The 18,520-nt window shown below is 41.5% G+C and overlaps 2 protein-coding genes across 2 annotated transcripts in view; one reads left to right on the forward strand and one right to left on the reverse strand.

The window, feature by feature from the left end:
- CUNH17orf50 (chromosome unknown C17orf50 homolog) overlaps positions 1-18,520 on the forward strand; it is a 62,815-nt gene that overhangs the window by 13,366 nt on the left and 30,929 nt on the right. The window contains exon 2 of the transcript XR_009745539.1: positions 3,963-4,129. The gene's annotated coding sequence lies outside the window, so the exon portion shown is untranslated. The remainder of the gene's footprint in view (positions 1-3,962; positions 4,130-18,520) is intronic.
- The window catches only part of LOC133275469 (vesicle-associated membrane protein 2-like), a 42,099-nt gene that overhangs the window by 492 nt on the left and 23,087 nt on the right, over positions 1-18,520 (reverse strand). The window contains exons 2-4 of the mRNA XM_061465442.1: positions 5,698-5,797; positions 3,298-3,456; positions 1,779-1,830 (exon numbers count right to left, since the gene is read on the reverse strand). Of these exons, the coding sequence (XP_061321426.1) occupies positions 1,779-1,830; positions 3,298-3,456; positions 5,698-5,797 (311 nt within the window). The remainder of the gene's footprint in view (positions 1-1,778; positions 1,831-3,297; positions 3,457-5,697; positions 5,798-18,520) is intronic.

Below are 18,520 nucleotides of genomic sequence, written 5' to 3' on the forward strand. Positions count from 1 at the left end.
GGCTTGGGCCATTTCACCACCCATGGTAGCTTGCTGCTGTGAGGAACTACCCAATTTATTATTCTAGCCACCCCTAGAAGGTATAGTCTTGTTCTCATTCCAATCAGTGACTGGAGAAGCCATGCAAGCCTTGTCTGGGACAGCACTTGGATGCTTTATGTCAACAGGATTAAAACATATGCTTGAGAGATACTGTAAATAAATACATCATTGAGTTCAATACACAGAGTCCTTCCTGAAGCTGCAACCTTTAGGCACCACTACAGAAGGATCTGAAAAGAATAGAAAAGACTGAAAAAATAATTTAAGATCCAAATGCATTTAAATCTCACTAAACTTGCACTAGATGTCACTATGGTGAGCCATGACCTGGGTGTGATGATGTGGCACTTAAGTTTTGATATCCTGATGACACTCAAGTTAAATAATCTGAACCCAACCTAACCCATGTCAATCCTGCTCTGTCTGTTTCTAAGCTTCCCAGGACAGGCATCCAACTTTTAAAACTAAGAAGGAGACAATGTTATTATTGATATATAATTTCTGTCTTAACTTCTAAAGAGAAATTCTGAGCTATCTTGTTTGCTTTTCACTTTCTTGTTAAGATACGCATAATGCTCAATGATGCGTATGTACACAGCAGTCAGTTCAATAGCTGCACATCTGTCTTCCCAGGCTGCTGCACTAGACTGCAGAACAAAGGCCCATCTTTCCCTTGAAGCCAGCTGCCTTGAGTACCCAGTTAATATAGTTAATTAATATCTAGCCATTTCCCATTCTTGCTGTATCAGTGTTACGAAACCCTAGAATTATTCTGGGTCACTCTGGTGCCAGCATTCATAAGACTAATAAACTGCCACATGTACCTCGATCCTTTTAGTCATATTTACAGGTGATTCTGTAAGCCTTCTTTATAGAAGAAAAAGAGGAAAATGGAAACATGCTGACTACAAGGCATGTAATCTGAGAGCGGGGAATTAATTCACATCCACAATTTAGCCTCCTGGTGAATCTCTTCTGGGTTGCTACTAGCTGGATTGTCTAACTCAAGAAATCTTCCTTTTAGGAGTTAATGCCATATTATAGTTATGTCACATAACAGCTGTTGCTAACACAGAGGTTACATAAAGAAAATGTTCAGTTCCTGTCATTACAAGATCCCTGGGTCCCACCCAGCACGACTGCTATTATTCAGTCATATGTTATTTTTCCTATAACCAACACGTGGAATGAGATGGTCTTTCAAGACAAGAAATCAGTAAGACTTTGTGCCGTCTTTTAGCAATATTTAGGTATTCAAGGTGCAAAGGCATTTTCAGAGGCACCAACATCTCAAATTCCACCTGCACACTTCAAAAGGAATTCATCAGATGCCCATTTGCCCTTGGGCCTTCACCCTCTTTTTATAGGCATGAGGTAACTTAAGCATTACTGTTCTCACTAGAAAACACCAGGACTGTGGCACCGATTGAAAGGAAGATATCTGAAACTGCATAAAAAGTTGTATTACCATTTTAAAAGGGACAGTCTTTAATCCTAGGGAAAGTTATGTAATGTGCTGATGTAAAATATATTAATTGTCAAGAAATTCCACCCATATGTTGCCTAGAGAGTTTGCAGTAATTCTCACTATAACAACATGGCACTACAGGGGAATTTGACAAATCAATCACTTTAAATATTTTATATCAATTTTTTCTGTCTTTTTAAAATAAATCAGCACTTCACATGTCACAGAGCTATTGAGATCATAAACAAAAGAGAAATGAACTACTCACTTATAATTATAATGAGAATGACTGCGCATACTACACCAAGGATGATCATCATCTATAAAAAGAAAGTTGCAAGAAAAAAGAGAGAAAGTCAGGTTTTCACATGAAAAACATTAACCCCTCAGGTTTTTGCTTTTACTTAGTGGGTCATTCCTTGCACTTTTAATTCTTGCAAAGACTTGCTGGAACAGAATTGTTCAGGCCCCAGATTTAGGGTATATTTCAGGAAGAGATGACCACCAGCAACAGACATAGCCTCTTGTCCAAGCTTGTCCATCAGCTAAGATGCAGTGACCAACCTTGTCCATTTCAAAAGTAAACCTCTGAAGTCAAAGAACTCCAGAGGTGATTTCAGAGCCAGGGGAAGGACAAGGGGATTCTGTTTGTCAAGGTAAAGCAGGAAAGGACAATGACAAAGGGAAAATGAAGGTACCTTTGAAAATCTAGTGTAGTGTAGGTCACTGTGGTGACTGCAGTCAGCATGGGTGAACCTAACTCAAAATCTGTAGCTCCCACAAGCCCTGCTTCCTGCACTGTGAGACAAAGCAACTGGGCAACAGCTAGAAGAAGCCCAGAGGAACTGATCAGCTGAATTTCTAGCCTACAGCCACTTATTTCTGGCATGTTTGTGCATGTAGTTAACCCAGAATACTTTATCTTGCTTTACCTTTCATAGCACTGTGGGTTGAAGAGACAAAGCAGGCAACAGGTTGGTGAGGGATACCTGTGGGATTCTCCTTTGGGAACAGGTGGTTTTATCTGAGTGGACATGAATGGTCAGCAGCAAAGTTGGTATTGAAGAGAAATGAAAATGAAGGTGAACTTTTGGCCTAGCATTCATGTTGGTGGTACAGAAGTAGAAAGAAGCAAGAATATGGGGTCTTATATGAGTAAAAGGAGCTGAAGTTTCCAGGTCTAGAAAACACAACTCCTGAGGTCTGAAAAATCAAAGGAGAGTGAAGTTCCCTCTGCTAGTGGGAAAGATGAGACTTTGCAGAGGAGGCAGCTAGTTGATTAAAGTCCTGCTCTATTCTAAGCTGCCCCTTTTCAAAAGGGGCTCTCATTTCCTCAATTCTCACAGCACTCTGTGAAAATAACTAATTTTTTTGTAGTTTACCATCTTGAAGAAAGATCAAGAGGCTGATGATCCTGCCAGAAGGAAAAAGGCTTCTTTTCTCCTACACCAGAATTCACTGTATCTATTCAGGTTTTGCAGTTCACACAGAAAGCTGAGATGAATTAACATAGACTGTTCTCCCATCCCTATCTGCAGGCACTGACTGAAACATCAGAATTTGTATCTAACATTGTATAGACTGCAGAATTATTGAAATAATAAGTTCTGGTAAAGATCAAAGTTGCTTGACTTATTAACCTAGAACCTAAAGGGCAAGGCATCTCTTTCTGCCATGTACAGGAAGAGACCACTTAGAGATGCCATCCTGCAAGCAGAGGCCATTAAATGCAAGTGGAAGAAATGTATGCCATTAAGTGATTTTTAACAAGATTTTCTATTCCTTACCTTGCAATTTTTCCACCAGTATTTTCTCTTCAGTTTGGCTGCACTGGTTTCAAACTGTGAGGCACCTGCTTGCAATGCATCTGCTCGGTTGTCAAGCTCTGATAGCATCTGGTCTCTTTCTAGCACCTTGTCCACGTTCATTCTCATGATGTCTACCACCTGCAATGACACAGCCTCATGTTACATTACACACAGGAAAGCTGAGGGTCACCCATATGTTCACACTCTGTAATGTCACATAACATACTGAAACCAGCCATTTGCCATTATGGCATGTGATGACAGTTACCTGGACAGTGCCTCAAAAACCATACCTATGGAAACAGACACAGTGAGAACAAAATAAACACAGCTAGACTGTGCTCAGATGCTTTTAAAGGTAAAAAAATAAGGGGACATTATGAAATACTGTAATGAGTTTCACTAGAACTTTAGATTTCTTTTAGCCTACAACCAGCCACTTCACTATAAATACAGAAAATTGGTGGAGACCGCTATACTATGATTTGGTTGACATCCAAATTGTCATCACTAAGACCAAGCCATTATTCTCTCTATACTTTCAATATAACTTCCTTACCTGAACTAGAGAAATTGGCTAGATAAAGGCCATTGTGCAGGGAACTGTATGCATTTCCTGACCAAAGGATTTACTCATTCTGCAGTTCTTTCTCAGACAAGATGACTTCCCAGCCATAATTTGAAGTCCTGCTTCAAAGTGGAGGAGGAGAAAATATTACCTGAGAAAATTCAGCCTGAAGTGTAGGAGGGAGCTCATGCCTCCTCATTTCACAGCCTCAGCAGAAATGTGTGTGCAGCCAGTACACAATAGGTAAGGCCTTTTCGTGCATATATCTTATATGTTGGATCAAAAAGTCTCTTTCTAGCAAGGCAATAACTCTAAGTAGCATTCCTTTACAAATTCATCCCCAATGTAAACGTTAGACAGTATACCAGACTTAGTAAAGCAGTGTCCTCTTATTGTAGCAGCGAATACAATTGCTGGGCTCTTACTTCTCACACTCTATAATAAGGAAGTCCATGTGGTTTGTACTTAATGTAATTTAACTATTACATGCAAAACCCCAGAGTTATTAAAAAAAATACATGATTTAAACACAGTGAGATGAAGCTGGTAGTGAAAGAATCTTTGAAAGGACTGGCACAGGGTTAAATGCTGTTCCAAGCCTCAAAACATTAGTTTCACTCGTCTACCAAACCTAGAACAAAATCAAATGTTTTGGTCAACACAAATTTTCTTTCTTACTTTTCCAAATCAAAACTTTCCAAGCACTTAATTTCATATCAAATGAAAGACACTTTTGTTTTCATTTCTTAGCTAGTATTGAGCTGAATGTTGTCTTGGTACTATGTTTCATAGTGAAAAATTCAAACTACTTGAAAATGCTGAAACAAAATACTGTAACATTTCCTACTCATCCTGTCTTTTTTTTTTTTTTTTACGCCCAGAACTATTTATTGATTTTAACCTGGCTGCAATGAGCACTTGTCCAGATGAGACTGCATTTATTTTACAGAAACAGATGTTTGTCTAGACTAAAGCCAAGATCTGGGCCTTAGAAAATAACATTTAGGATGCCTGGAGGAATCAGAGGGGAAAACCCAACATGGATATAGTTGAAATACTGTATCAGCGTTGAGATAACATTAAAAATGGCAGTCATTTTACGAAGACCAAAGATTTTCTGTTAATCGATGCCCTGATTCCCCTGTGGAGTTTCTGGTTTGGGTCTGAAGTGCTTACGCGCGACATCGCCTGGAGCAGAGCAGCCGCAGGGGTGTAGTGTTGTGGTGTGTGGTGCCACCTACAGGTTTTCTGCCTACACGACACGAAAGAAAACCAGGAAAGATCTCATTGGAAGGTCAAAGTTTAACAGACCAGACAGGTGCCATAAACCAGTTGATTAATTATCACAATTTATCCCCAAAGAAACCCACACGTGACAGCATCTTCAACTGTACAATTCTCATGGGTTGAATCTATCCATGAGAAACCGATGGTCTGTCCCTGTGAAACAGTCTGCGAGATTAGCGTCTAACCTCCAGGAATTCAGGAACATGTTAAAAGAGCTGGTTCCACTATTACTTCTCCTTCTAACCTGACCGACTGGGATGAATTTCTGAATTGGCACAATGCCCATGTTTATTCTGCAGGAGTGTTACCGGTACAAGGATGTTCATATGCGGAATATCTCTTGTGCAGTCTGCCTCCTCATAAATGCCATATAATCTTATTTCCTAGATTCACTCCCTTCAAATGAGCAGGAATTACTGGATCGCTAGGGAGGAAAAGTATCTTACAGAAAAAAACAGACACACACAAACCAAACCCACATCAGCACCTTTATAGTGAGCAAAAAATCACCTGGAACCACTTACTTCATCCACCTGGGCTTGCGTCTGCTGCAGCCGTTTGGTAGCAGGAGGTGGCCCTCCAGCCCCAGCACTGGTGGGACCTTGGGTAGGAGCTGGAGCAGACCTAGGTCAAAAGCAGAGAACATAAAAAGTGACTGAAACCATCTTCACTTGTTTACTATCCCTTTTCTGGAACAAGTCAGGAGTACCTGTCTCTTAAAAGGAGTTTTCCATTGTCTCACAGCCCACTAGTGAGACATTTCCATTCCTAGTGTCCCATTCCCTCCCATGCTGCAATTATTTTTCACACTGTTTTTTGATAGGACCACATCAAACACTTCCCCTCCCATGCTGCCTTTTAAACATCAAGCATTCCAGGTTATCTACCCTAAATGAGGCCAATGGCCAAACTGATCACAGGCCTGACTAGCAGGGCAGAGCTTATGTCCCACTAAAGGAACAGACTCTCCTTTGGGTATTTTGTATTGATCTACAGGGGCCAGGGCTGTGACCCTGCCTTCCTCCTCAGTGTTTGGAGTGATGCGCTCCCTTGCTCCTTGGTGTTTGGCTGGAAGCTAACCGGGTAAAAGATGAACAAAAGGAGAGAGAAAGAAATGGAGAAGGAAGTGGGGGTGAGAACTGCACACAGCAGGGGGTAGTCACCTCAGGCATCCAGCCAGTGTTTAACCACCCCACCTGTGGTCACCAAAATGCCCTACCAGAGCAGCTGGCCAGGCTCAAACATCTGCCATGGACCCTGGATGAATATTTGCAGCAATACCGTGAACAGAGCCCTGATCAACTCCACCCACATCAGCCCTTTTCTTAAGCATCAACACTGGCTTTCCCCAGCCTGCTCTTAAACAAAAGGCAAAGCAAAAATCCCTTAAAATCCAGCAACAGATCCAGTCTGTCTCAGTGCACGAGCTTGTACAGACAACTCACCCTGCAGCCAGAACAGGGTCCTTCAATCTTAGCCAGTCATTCTTCACACCCACACTTTAACCTGTGCAACCTTACTTTTCCTTTTAAGAGACCCCTATCACTATTTCCTGCAGAGAAATAAACCCCTTCCTGAAGCTGCAAAGGAAATCCCTAAGCATGTGAACTGAAAAGTATCACAAATCCCACTCATGCATTACCAAAGCCAAAGTGACAGACTGAAAGAACACAGCGTTTCTCCGTGAATCGTTCCCTTTGACATCCTGGGGTCTGATTAATGCTGCTGGGATTATGGCCTCATTAATACACTATCAAAGCACTATGGGGCACTAAAGTTAGTTCCACAAAGGTACCTTAAACTACAAAATTCAGTTTGGCAGTATCACCTGTGGGCCAAGATCTCTACAGATAATGCAGACCCTCACGGACTCCCAGTAATACAGAATGGTTTGTGCTGGAAGGGACCTTAAAGCTCATCCAGTTCGAACCCTCTGCCACAGGCAGGGACACCTTCCACTAGAGCAGGTTGCTCCAAGCCCCTGTGTCCAACCTGGCCTTGAACGCTGCCAGGGATGGGGCAGCCACAGCTTCTCTGGGCACCCTGTGCCAGTGCCTCAGCACCCTCACAGGGAAGAATTTCTGCCTAATGTCTAATCTCAATCTCCCCTCTGTCAGTTTAAAGCCATTCCCCCTTGTCCTGTCACTACAGGCCCTTGTCAAAAGCTCCTCTCCAGGTTTCCTGTAGCCCCTTTAGGCACTGGAGCTGCTCTAAGTTCTCCCCATTCAGGACCCTTCTCTTCTCCAGGCTGAACCAGCCCAGATCTCTCATCCCGTCTCCAGAGCAGAGCTGCTCCAGCCCTCGCAGCGTCTCCTTGGCCTCCTCCGGCCTCGCTCCAACAGCTCCATGTCCCTCTTGTGCTGTTGCCCCAGTGGTGTATGAGGACTGGGGGGGTCTCACCAGAGCACAGCAGAAGGGGGGAATCCCCTTCCTTGACCTGCTGCTCACCCTTGGGGGATGCAGCCCAGCACACGGGTGGTTTCTGGGCTCAAGCACACATTGCTGGGCCATGGTGAGCTTCTCATCACCAAGTCCTTCTCCTCAGAGCTGCTCTCCATCCAGTCTCCCTCAGCCTGTGTTTGTGCTTGGGATTACCCCAACCCATGTGCAGGACCTTGCACTGGGCCTTGTTGAACTTCATGAGGTTTGCACAGTCCCACCTCTCCAGCCTGTCCAGGTCCCTCTGGGTACCATCCCTTCCCTCGAGCGTGTCAATCACACCGCCCAGCTTGCTGGTGTTGGCAGACATGCTGAGGGTTTGTGATGGAGCAGCTGTCTGCAGACACAGAGCAGTGCTGGATCTTACACTTCTTTTTTAACTATAGGTAAGAATGTCATTATCAAGCTTCAGCTGAAATAAAAAAAACTGAGCTGTACACAAATTGCTCATCCTTTGAGGACCTCACAGCCCCTGTTAAAAACATAAAAGACCAGATGCTGCTGCCACCTGCAATGGAATTACCCCATTGAAGGGCCATGGGCCAGGATCCCAACAGGATTTTTTTTCTGAGTTTACACTGTTTTCACAAAGGATCAAAATCTGACTATAATATATATCAGACTCAAATAATGCTAAACAAGATGCCCCTGGAGCATTAACAAATTCAAAGGGAGTTCTTGGTGCAACAGCAGAGCTAAAACTGAAATTGTAAAATTTATTTGCAGTAAATAGGCTTTTTCCCTCCAACACAGCAGATTTTTTTCCTATGAAAACATTGTGTCACACTGTTCGCTACTACAAATGTTAACAGAGCTCCCTTCTTGAACAATGTGCTGTTAGCATCCCAGACTACAGAAGGGAAGCACGTGAGAAGTGTTTTTCCCTGGCACTAGTGTTTTCGCTCGTAAGCATAGCTTATAAGTGCAGTGGTATTCTTGGTCACAGCTGCATGATAAAAGTTCAGTGCTCTGCCATACCCCTTCCCTGCCCAGTAATTTTAATCCTTTATGTTTTGCACCTCCCAAGCCGTCCTTAAACTGATTTGGCACAAAGTAGGTACTTTCCAGTTGGTTGACCTTTGGTATCCTTGCTGCCACCTAATTTGGTTTCAGCTGCTTTTCCTGGGGCTTCTCTGCTCCCTGTGTAATGGAGGAATGGATTGGAAAACTGTGTTTGTACAGCTGCCCTGACCACCCAACAGGAGTTACTGTAACTGCCAAAAAGAAATGGCTGCCTTAATGCTAAGGCACAGCAAGCTTGTGATTAACATACCCATCTGAATTAATTACATAAAATCTAATAGAAGAGAAACCAGAGCTGGGTGCTGACTGCAGTGCAGAGCTACTTTTGTCTCTGGAGTTGTGCTCTCCTTACACAGCAACTAGCAGTTGCCTTGCTCACAGCCTTGGGGGTCAGAGCAATAAAGAGTGCTCACCAGAGGAGATTCAGGACATGCTGCAGAGGGGCCAGCACCAGTTCTAGGAAGTCAGGCCTTAAGCATGTGACTTTAATGCCACCAGCAGCTGTTGCAGGTCAACAAGGAATGAGCCCTCTCTTGTCATGAGATAGCATGTAATATCCAAAATAGACAAAATAAGCACAGAGACACCTGCATCACCGCTTCTCCCAACTTCCTAAGGCACTTTAGATCAAAACAGAGGGGTCTCCATGCTTCTAGCTCAGCCCTACAAGTGTTTGAGCTCTGTCGAAAGCATCCCGTCTGTCGGCAGCAGAAGGCAGTACCTCAGTGAGCTAATGTAGCTCTAGTCACACAAGGCATCTGTTAAGAGTTTGTCTTTGAACCTGAGTTTTCTAGTAAAGAAGGGAACTGAAGGCCTACATCCCTGGAAAACACCACTGTTTCCTGGGATATCTTAGTGCAAAAATGCTAGAACGAAAGTCTAGCACATTTACATCATTCTATTATTGCCTCTGAACTGTGCTATCTCAGTTTATAATTTATCAGAATTATTGAAAAAAAATTTATGCAGAACACTGGCACTATTTTAGAAAGGTTTGCTTCTGAAAGACTTGAAGCATCACAACTTTAAAGTCCAATTTCTCGTGGGCTGACGCTATTTTGAGGAGCTACAAAAGAATGCAAAACCCATATAAAAGCTCCATCACTGCGCCCCTAGCCATCAGGCCAACACACTTGTGCACTTTTATTTAGGGGTTGTTTTGTTTTGTTTTTAAGAAAAGGAAAAAGGTTACCATTGATGGTGAGAATCTTTACTCTCAAGAACAGGTCAAATTATTTTTGACAGGGGAACAAAGCTCTATTATTGTTAAAAGGGAATAAATCCCTAGCAAATATTCTTTGGGGGACACTCTGGGAGACTGACAAGTACACTTACTTCAGGACAACTCTTAGACACACACTTAGAGCCTGGGCAGTTGGGTCACTCTCTATGTAACATGAACTATATTCTTTCTCCCCTTCATGCCAGATTTTGCTTCATTTCACACATGAGCAATCTGGCTGACTGACAGCAGGAGCTGGATCTGTGTATGTGCGCAGCCACTTTGGAAGAAATCTTTGGGACTGTCCTAGCAATTCAGTGAAATAGTCTCAGCTGACTCACACATCCTGTTCTTCTGGTTACTTGCTGGGCCGGAAACTGGTGGGTCAAAATCATGACTAAGACTTCTTATCTCACCTGGATATTTTGGAAGCAATTTACTATTTAACTCTTAGTTCAAGGGAACTGCAACTCTAAGAGATAACCGGAGATATCCAGTGTTCGTTTTCCATTTAAGCACTGGTTGAAAGAACATTAAGGATGACTGTGTATCTGATGTTTTAGGAAACTGCCTGATGCACACTTCCAGTTTTGTTCATGCGTGTGAGCTATGTAGGAGAATTTTTTGGTGTTAATCAGGCTAGGGAAGGGAAGCGTACGACATGAATACCAGGAGGATGCCAGGCCACCACTGCGACTTTGGTACAGTTTACATTTGGACCTTGACAGCTGCTTTCAGCAACTTGTTTTATCCATCCTAAGTGCTTTTTAAAGCCTTCAGCTACAGGACCTAATCCCTTCAAAGTTTTTATCCTAAGAACACTGCAATAAGCTGAGGAAAAGCTATTATCCCTGCATATGGCTGGGAAGCAGGTACAGGGTAATGAAATGACTTGCTCAGGTGACAGAGAAAGCCTGTGGCAAAGCAGCAAAGGCCTCTTCATTTCCAGCTCTGTGCCCCTCAATTCTTCAGCTACTGACTCCAAATCAAAGCTCAAAACCAATTTCTAATAGCAGGAGTTATTTTCTATCCCTCAGACTTAAATAATGAGAACCATACGGTTAAAGGTTACAGCATGAGGAATGTGAGAATTACATCAGACAGCTTTAGCTGGTCTCAACTGGCAAAGCTCACGGGTGGGGGCAGTGGAAGTGCATCAAAGCAGTACAGGATTTGACTAATGATCCCTGTAAAAGTGAAATGAGGAAGGCAGCTTTCTACAAATCCCATTTTAATTCTTCTTTCCTCAAATCCGTTACCTGTTGTTTAAATAAAACATTAAATTGCACTGCCTCTCTTCCTCTCTCTCTTTTTTTTTACTGTCCAGATTCCATATTTATATAGTAAATATTTACTGTTGTAACCAAACTTATGCACTATATTTAAGACACTTTTTTTCCATTTGGACCCCTTCAAAAGGCATCTACCCATCTGGGCTTCGCTGCTTAAGCGGGGTTTGATACCCTGTGGTTCCAAACGCATTAAAAAACCTGAACACCTCACACACACCCAAAAAATAACACTTCCATAGCTCTGTACTCTTGAGATTTAACTGTAAGACAATTGTTAAAAATAGCTACAACTGCAAATTCATACATGACTGTAATGACTACAAATGTCACTGAAGATCCTGAACCTAACAGAAACCGTAGAAACAAACAACTCTCACATCGTCCCTGGTGCAGAGAGTGTTCATCTGTGAATTTAGATGCATCTGAGAGCATTGAGGCAGGGAGGATCTCTAAGGAAATAAAGAAGCTGTATAGCAGTGGGGGTTTGCTGTTAGTTTGCCATGGGGTACTTTTACTGATCATACTTAGTATTCTGCTTTCTGGAGGGATTTGCTAGTTCTCAGTTTTCTGTTAACTGGATCCTACTACCTATGATTTTATTGCTGCAGTAAGTCAACTTAGCCAACACTAGCAAAAAACCTTTCTTACCAATCAGTTTGTCTTTATGCAGTTTGACACAGTCCTAACAAAATCCAGTCTAACCAAAGAGTGCAGACTAACATTCTGTGCTAGCTTGTCTACGTGCCATTTCTCAAAGAAATACAGACTTGTGTGCTTAACTGTACAGACTTTTAGTACAGGCCTACAGGCTGTGTGCACACAATCGTGTTTCTATTTGGGAATATATAGATACATGTACGTGTCTAGAAATCAAGAGACATTAGTTATCCATCCCAACACCACCTATCCAAGCTTTTGCTTTTCCCATCATGAGATGGGGTAGCATCAAATGGCAGGTCTCGTTACTCTTTCAAAACCACACGCTAATTCGGTCAGGAGAGGTTTGGAGAAAAGATGGTTTACTTCTAACACCCCCATAAATGAGTGTCCTTCAGAATTAAGTTCTCAGGCTTCTTACAACTAGATAATCATTTTCTCTGCCGCTAATATAAGTAGTCTTCAAAAGAAAACCCTGGCTAGAGAGCATGACCTACCCAGTTCCAAGATAGATGCACTCAGTGTGCTTTTCAGCTCTGCTGCCCACTGATGGTATGTATTTCTAGCACATCTTTCCCCCTTCAGTTATTAACTAGCCTATTTAATAGACCAAGTTTATCCTTGTTTTCATTCTACTAATCTTGCTTTCACATGGCAAAAAAGCTGCTCTGTGGGAGTAAAGAAAGTAATGATATAAAACTGGTTAGGGTGGAAAAGTTATTGACACAGGGGTATCACTGCTGGGTTAGTAGATGTTTGCATACCTGGGGTGGCAGGATTTTCAGATCATGGAAAGATGTTTTCAGTCCTCTGGAATGTCACAGAGGGAGCAGAATTAACCCCCAACAAGAGCACATGGGCTTCCTTCCCTACCAGGGAACCATCACTGCCCTAACAAAAACGATGATCTTAACTGTGCTTTTCGGTGTTCCATCCAATCCCTTCAGTATGCAGTGAAAATGTTACTACTGCCAATTAAATGCCTACAGACTTTAACTTAGATCCATTCCATTCTATGACTATCAATTTTAGAATGATTTCTCAGGCTATTTGTAATAATTGGGTAGTAATGACCAATAGTGAATCGGCGGTGGAAAAAAAACCCCACATATAAAAAGAATTAGCACTTGAGATGTCTTAATTTTGTGAAGAAATTTCTGCTTTGAACACATTTCTGTTCCCAAATGTGATTTTCATGTACTACCAGCAATATTCTACATGGACTCCCTTATTAACAAAATATTTACTCTGATCATCAGCCAAAGAATAATACCCTACATTTAATGCCCTAGGAACACATTTAATTAAATATTCCCACCAGTTTATTATGACTGCATTAACCATCTGGTGTGCTAAATATGCACACAGAGGAAAAAGAGAGGAACCTTAAGACATCATCTTTAATTTGATCATCATTTGTTATGCCAGTAATGACTGACTGATTTATCTTCTCCAGTATCTTCCATTCAAGCCAAATGAGTATTACTGTTAAGGCCCAAAGCACCTGAATTCTAAATCAAGCCAATTAATTCGGCCAAATGATTTTTGTGACAAAGAATTTGCCAGGAAGAGTTGCATTATTTCCATGATTCCTCTAAATTGTAGTTTTCACAACAACCAGTCGCAGGGCCTCAGGTGGGATTTCTGCTAGTCAGAAACAGGCAGGATTCCTGTTCTGAAATATCAACACCACAGATATTTTTAGATTCTTCTTTCCCCTTGCTGTCATTAGCAAAGACTGTGGCTTAAGATAAAGTCAACACAATACAGGGCTATCGATTCATGTGTTAACTACTTACCACACTTTGCAGAGTAGTCTATGGATTTGCTTGAAGGATGATTAAGGGTTAGATGACTCAGGGTGTTGGTCTACACATTTCATGTTCACAAATTAAAACCACAGAACTATACCCTGCAGAAGGCAATCATCTAACATATGCTTGTATTAAGGGATCAACTATCCAGAAAAGAACCTGCACGTACAAGCTAATACTACCATGTCTTCAGATCCCAGTTGACCAGTCTCATCTTCACATTTAACTGGACAGAAGAAAGGTTCATGGTGCACGGAACTAATAAAGCAAGTAGTCAAGTAGACAGTCACTATTATAAACTCTCACCTATCTGATCCATTTAAAAGAGCTCAGTCTGCCAACTGCAGTCAGGAATTGTGTTGACCCAGACCAGAATAGCCAAATCTCTGCTCTAACACACTGTGACAGAAGTTTTGATTTTTATGCCACAGCGCTTGCCTCTTCAAAAGCAGTGGTAGTGCTGAGTGTTCCCCATCTCTTCCTAGAGGAGCAGAGCAGCAAATTAAGTGCCTCCAGGAGCAGCTCAAGAAGGAAGGAAGAGTCCCAATATTACTGAGCGCCCAAAAGTGCTGGTTAGCCTATGGGACAGCCTCACAGCACCTTGATGCATGTAGGACTCCTGCTGCCAGCAAGGAGCTGCCCTTGAAGCGGGAGGACTTCACTGCCCTTCTCAGATCAGCAGGGGACATTGCACCTAAGAAACCTCTGCACGGGGCTAGCTCCAGATCTGGGTAATCTCTGATCAAATGTCATCTATTTTTTCACAGCTAAAGGACTCCAAATAACAGGTTTTGGGCTCTTGCAGTAATTTCTCTCTATTAGCTGAGAGAATACAAGCTGCTCTTTTTTCATTAGTTTACTTTTTGACATTTCTCCATCTGTTAACTTAACAAGTGTCCAGGTTATGGTGTGAGCTAAACTGGCACAAAGATCAGTTCTGTGATTTGATTTTGTCACAAAATGGTTACTACTTCAAGTTAGTTGAATACAGATTAAATCTCGGCATGGGATGCCAACTGCAAATAGAGTCAAAGGTGTAGGTAAATGAACATACTATTATAAGAAAGACCAGGATTTTTGTTTACATAAGGTTGTTTTATGCTCCATCAGTCCCATGGGGGGGGCACTAGTAGCGGTCTTTCTCCAGTTACTAGAGGGCTGCCTTGCACATTGAGTTACTTTACACACCTAGAAAAACAACACAAAGACCATCCATCAGAGGAGGAGTTGCACTTTTCTTCCTAGCAAACTTTGCTAAAGGAATTTTAGTTTATAAATAGGAGAGTGCTTTTACTGGGCATAAAAACAGCAACAGAGAGATTCAGTAGAGAAATCAAATCCTGGAATCCTGAACAACACAAAGACTTTATTTTTCTTGTGCTAAGTTACTGATCTGAAATTAGGGAAAGAGAAACCTGACTGCAAACTGAAACAATGCTGGATTAAAGCAGAAAGTATACCAGGCTGTGGGAGAGAAGCAGCCTAACACAACAAAGCTTCACTCAGTGCCTTAGCGGAATATGTCTGAAACAACTCAAGAATAAAGCAATAAATACACTGAAAATGCAGTCAGAATCATTGCTGTCATTTTCCTCTCCATCTTGAAAGAAAAAGAACAAACACAATCTGTTACTGAAGCTATAGGGTAAAGATATAAATACCAAATACATTGCTACAGAAATGTTTCAAAAATTCAGGACTCTGAAGCTAGAGTACATTTGATGTTAAACTTCCTGGTGTACCACACAGTCCAGATTACAGACCTCTGTTTTCACCCTCCAGAGCAATCACTGAGGACACAGTTCAGTGGAAATGGTCAGCTTTAAGCAAAGTCTCAAGTCCTGTTTCTGAACAGGAGCTAACGTACTTGACGTTCATGCTGACATGGTGTATTGCGGTCAAACTTCACCTATGTTTCTCATGCAGAGGAGTAAAGGCATCCACTATTTCTAACTGTCTCTGTAGGCTTCCAGGATCATGGGCTGTACCCTAAGGAGTAAACAGGCAGCAGCTGGGCAGGGAGTGGGAGGGAAGGATCAGGGCACAGTTTGACTCAGCCATCCCTTACTGACTCATGTGCAGAAGGAACTGCTGTAATTTGTTGCTGGTGGCAGTCAGTTAAAAGTTAACTCTGATACAGAGGAGCAAGCAAGACTTCCAAAGGAATTACAAGACTGATATGCTTTCCCTGCTTTTAAGTAGTAGTTTTTTGGATCAAGGATGTTTTCTGTGTCTGTCTTTCGAGAGACCCGAATTAAAACCGAGGAGGCTTGGAGGCTCTGCGTTTGCGTGTAAATTTCTTTCCAGCATTCTTGTTGCACTTTAGAAAGAAATATACTACTAACATGGTTTTTGCTCTTGTTTTTTTTCTTAATTAAAAAAGCCCCAGCAACAACAAAACAACTGTTCTTGTAGCCTTGCTATTTGCATCTACGCAGTGGCAGTTTCATCACAACTGAACATTATAGGGTAATTACCATCCTTACTAATATTAAAGCTTAATTATCAGGAGGCTTATTAAGCTTAAATATTCTCTAACTACTTGGCCAAGACAACTACAGTGAAAATTTTATCCCGCCTATTCATTACTTAAACAGCTGTCACACAGTATGTGCAAGTGTTAAGAGAGAATAGCAAAAATATTTGTATAGAAAGCCAATCTTGTATCCTTATTTCTCATGAGTGTCATGTTCAGTTCTTGCAGCACTTCTATGAAGTACAGGTACCGTTTGCAAATGACCATATCCTTACCACAGGTGCTCCACCTTCCCGCAGTTTTAGGATTCACACACAATGCATTTTCTCCCCAGTTTCAACATCCATCAATTACTGAATCAAATTCCAGTTAACCAATAAAATATATTGAGCAATAAAAGGGAACTTCTCACTTCAAACTCTCATTGAGTGGAAAAAAAAACAACACACCACCAAAAAACAACAAACCAAAATAAAAAAACTTCGAAACATTTTCAGTACTACAAAACCAGAAATTTAAAGACCCCCATTGTGATTTCAGAAGCTTACAAACATACTCCGTGGATGAAGGCTGAGGCTGAGATATGGCATCTGATTTTCTAATTTAGTTGAGGTATTTAAATCAACGTTATGCACACTTGTACGTTCACAAATTGCTACAGTCCAGAAATTGAATTTTGCTTCTCTCCCCCACAACATAAACCCATAAACTTGTCCTCGTTTTGTAAATACCAGTTTATTTTGGTTCTATTTTTTAGTCTTGTTGCACTCAAGAGACTACCTTTTGCTATTTGTAAAATGCTTAGCCACTTCGGTGTAAATCATGTTGTGAGTTGCGTCATTACCAGCAGCCCTTGGGGTTCTCTAGATAAATAGAAACACTCTGTGTCTGCTGAGTGAGTATTGCTGTTTTGCTTAGCATTCATCTGAAACATGGAAGTTAATTATACATCAGAGCTAACCACTTGTTGCTCATCTCCTTTTTCAAAACAAAGAAAAGTCCTTAGGATTGAGGAGAAGTGGTTGAGATTTAAACCTGTTAAAAGTCAAAGACTTAATAAAAATTTGAACTGTCCATATGTTATTCAAGTGAGAAGAAATTGCAGAGAATCATAGTTGGGACCAAGCAATCCATTTACAATCAACCATAAAGGCCTGTTCATATTAACAAAGAAGAAGTCAGATCACTGAAGCATTCCCATAGCTAACATTTCCTGCCCTCAGAGCTACTCTTCAGTCTCTCAGTCTTTCCATCTGTGTTGCATCCCTTGAAGGGCAAATTATTACCTCCTGCTATTAGGACTGGGATGCTTCATTTTAGAAGCAAATGTTGTTCATGCAGTTTATTTTCATTAAAAAGCTAAGTAACTTTCTACAGCTATCCCAACTAAATACTGGGAATTAAATCCACCTATCCACAAGAAATTCAGCCTACCTATGGCAAGATTCAATGCACTGACAGAGCTATTATTTTTCCTTTTTCTTTTTTTTTTAATTATTATTCCTCTTTTGCTCCTGCATCATCTTTTATTTGAGTCATCATGCTGGTGCCAGTGCTGTAATGCAGGCCTGGCACAACACGCTGCAGACATACAGTTCCTCAGACACTATTGGGAACTTTGTGTATGGCATACAGGAGCATGATGACGCACCAAAAACAGAGGAAGAAATGTGCAGTGCTGTAGCCAGTTCCCTAGGTAACAGATACTATTAAAAGAGAAAGTGGTACCAAGGTGATAAATAAATAAATGCATACAATAAAGGCCCACAGCATGACTAACTTTCCTAGGTACTGCAGAGAATAGCGAAGGGCAGAACATGTAAATTCATGTACCTTGCACCTGTGAGGAAACAGAAAAAATCCTTACCAATTACAAGGTCAAATAATACCTTCAATTCACAAGTTCCTTTTAGGCAGCCAGGAACACTCTGATTCCCAGCCCTTTTCTTCTTACCTCACCACTACTTTCCCAACTCTTTTTCACATTACAAACAGCTACTAAGCAACAGGAGGTTTGCAGGGAATGAGTCATTCTCATCTGTCTGATAGGCTGAGTGCAGGATGGAGATTAGTGACCTGACAATGCACAGCCCCAGAATCACTGCGCTTCTAGATAAACCAACATGGTCACTGAACACAGCAAAACTTCATAAATTATAAGTGCTTTAAAAGGCTACAGTTATAAGTCATGCCTTACTCTTACAGAGAGATGTGTTAGCCTAGGAAGAAGACTGCTATGTTAGATGCGCAGTTGACCATGGCATTAAGCATTTCATACCAATGAGGTATTAGTCCCTGAATACCTTGTTAGCCATTAATAATATTTCATTAGCCAATAATGAAATCAGATTTTATTTAGATAGCAGTATGAAATCCTTAGGCTTTGGACTGATTATAAAAATTTTGGGAACTAAGAAAAAGGGA

The sequence above is a fragment of the Pezoporus flaviventris genome, unplaced genomic scaffold (genome assembly GCF_033815535.1).
Source record: "Pezoporus flaviventris isolate CSIRO_AGI_PZ_B2104156 unplaced genomic scaffold, CSIRO_AGI_Pfla_v1 ptg000040l, whole genome shotgun sequence".
NCBI classification, from domain to species: domain Eukaryota; kingdom Metazoa; phylum Chordata; class Aves; order Psittaciformes; family Psittacidae; genus Pezoporus; species Pezoporus flaviventris.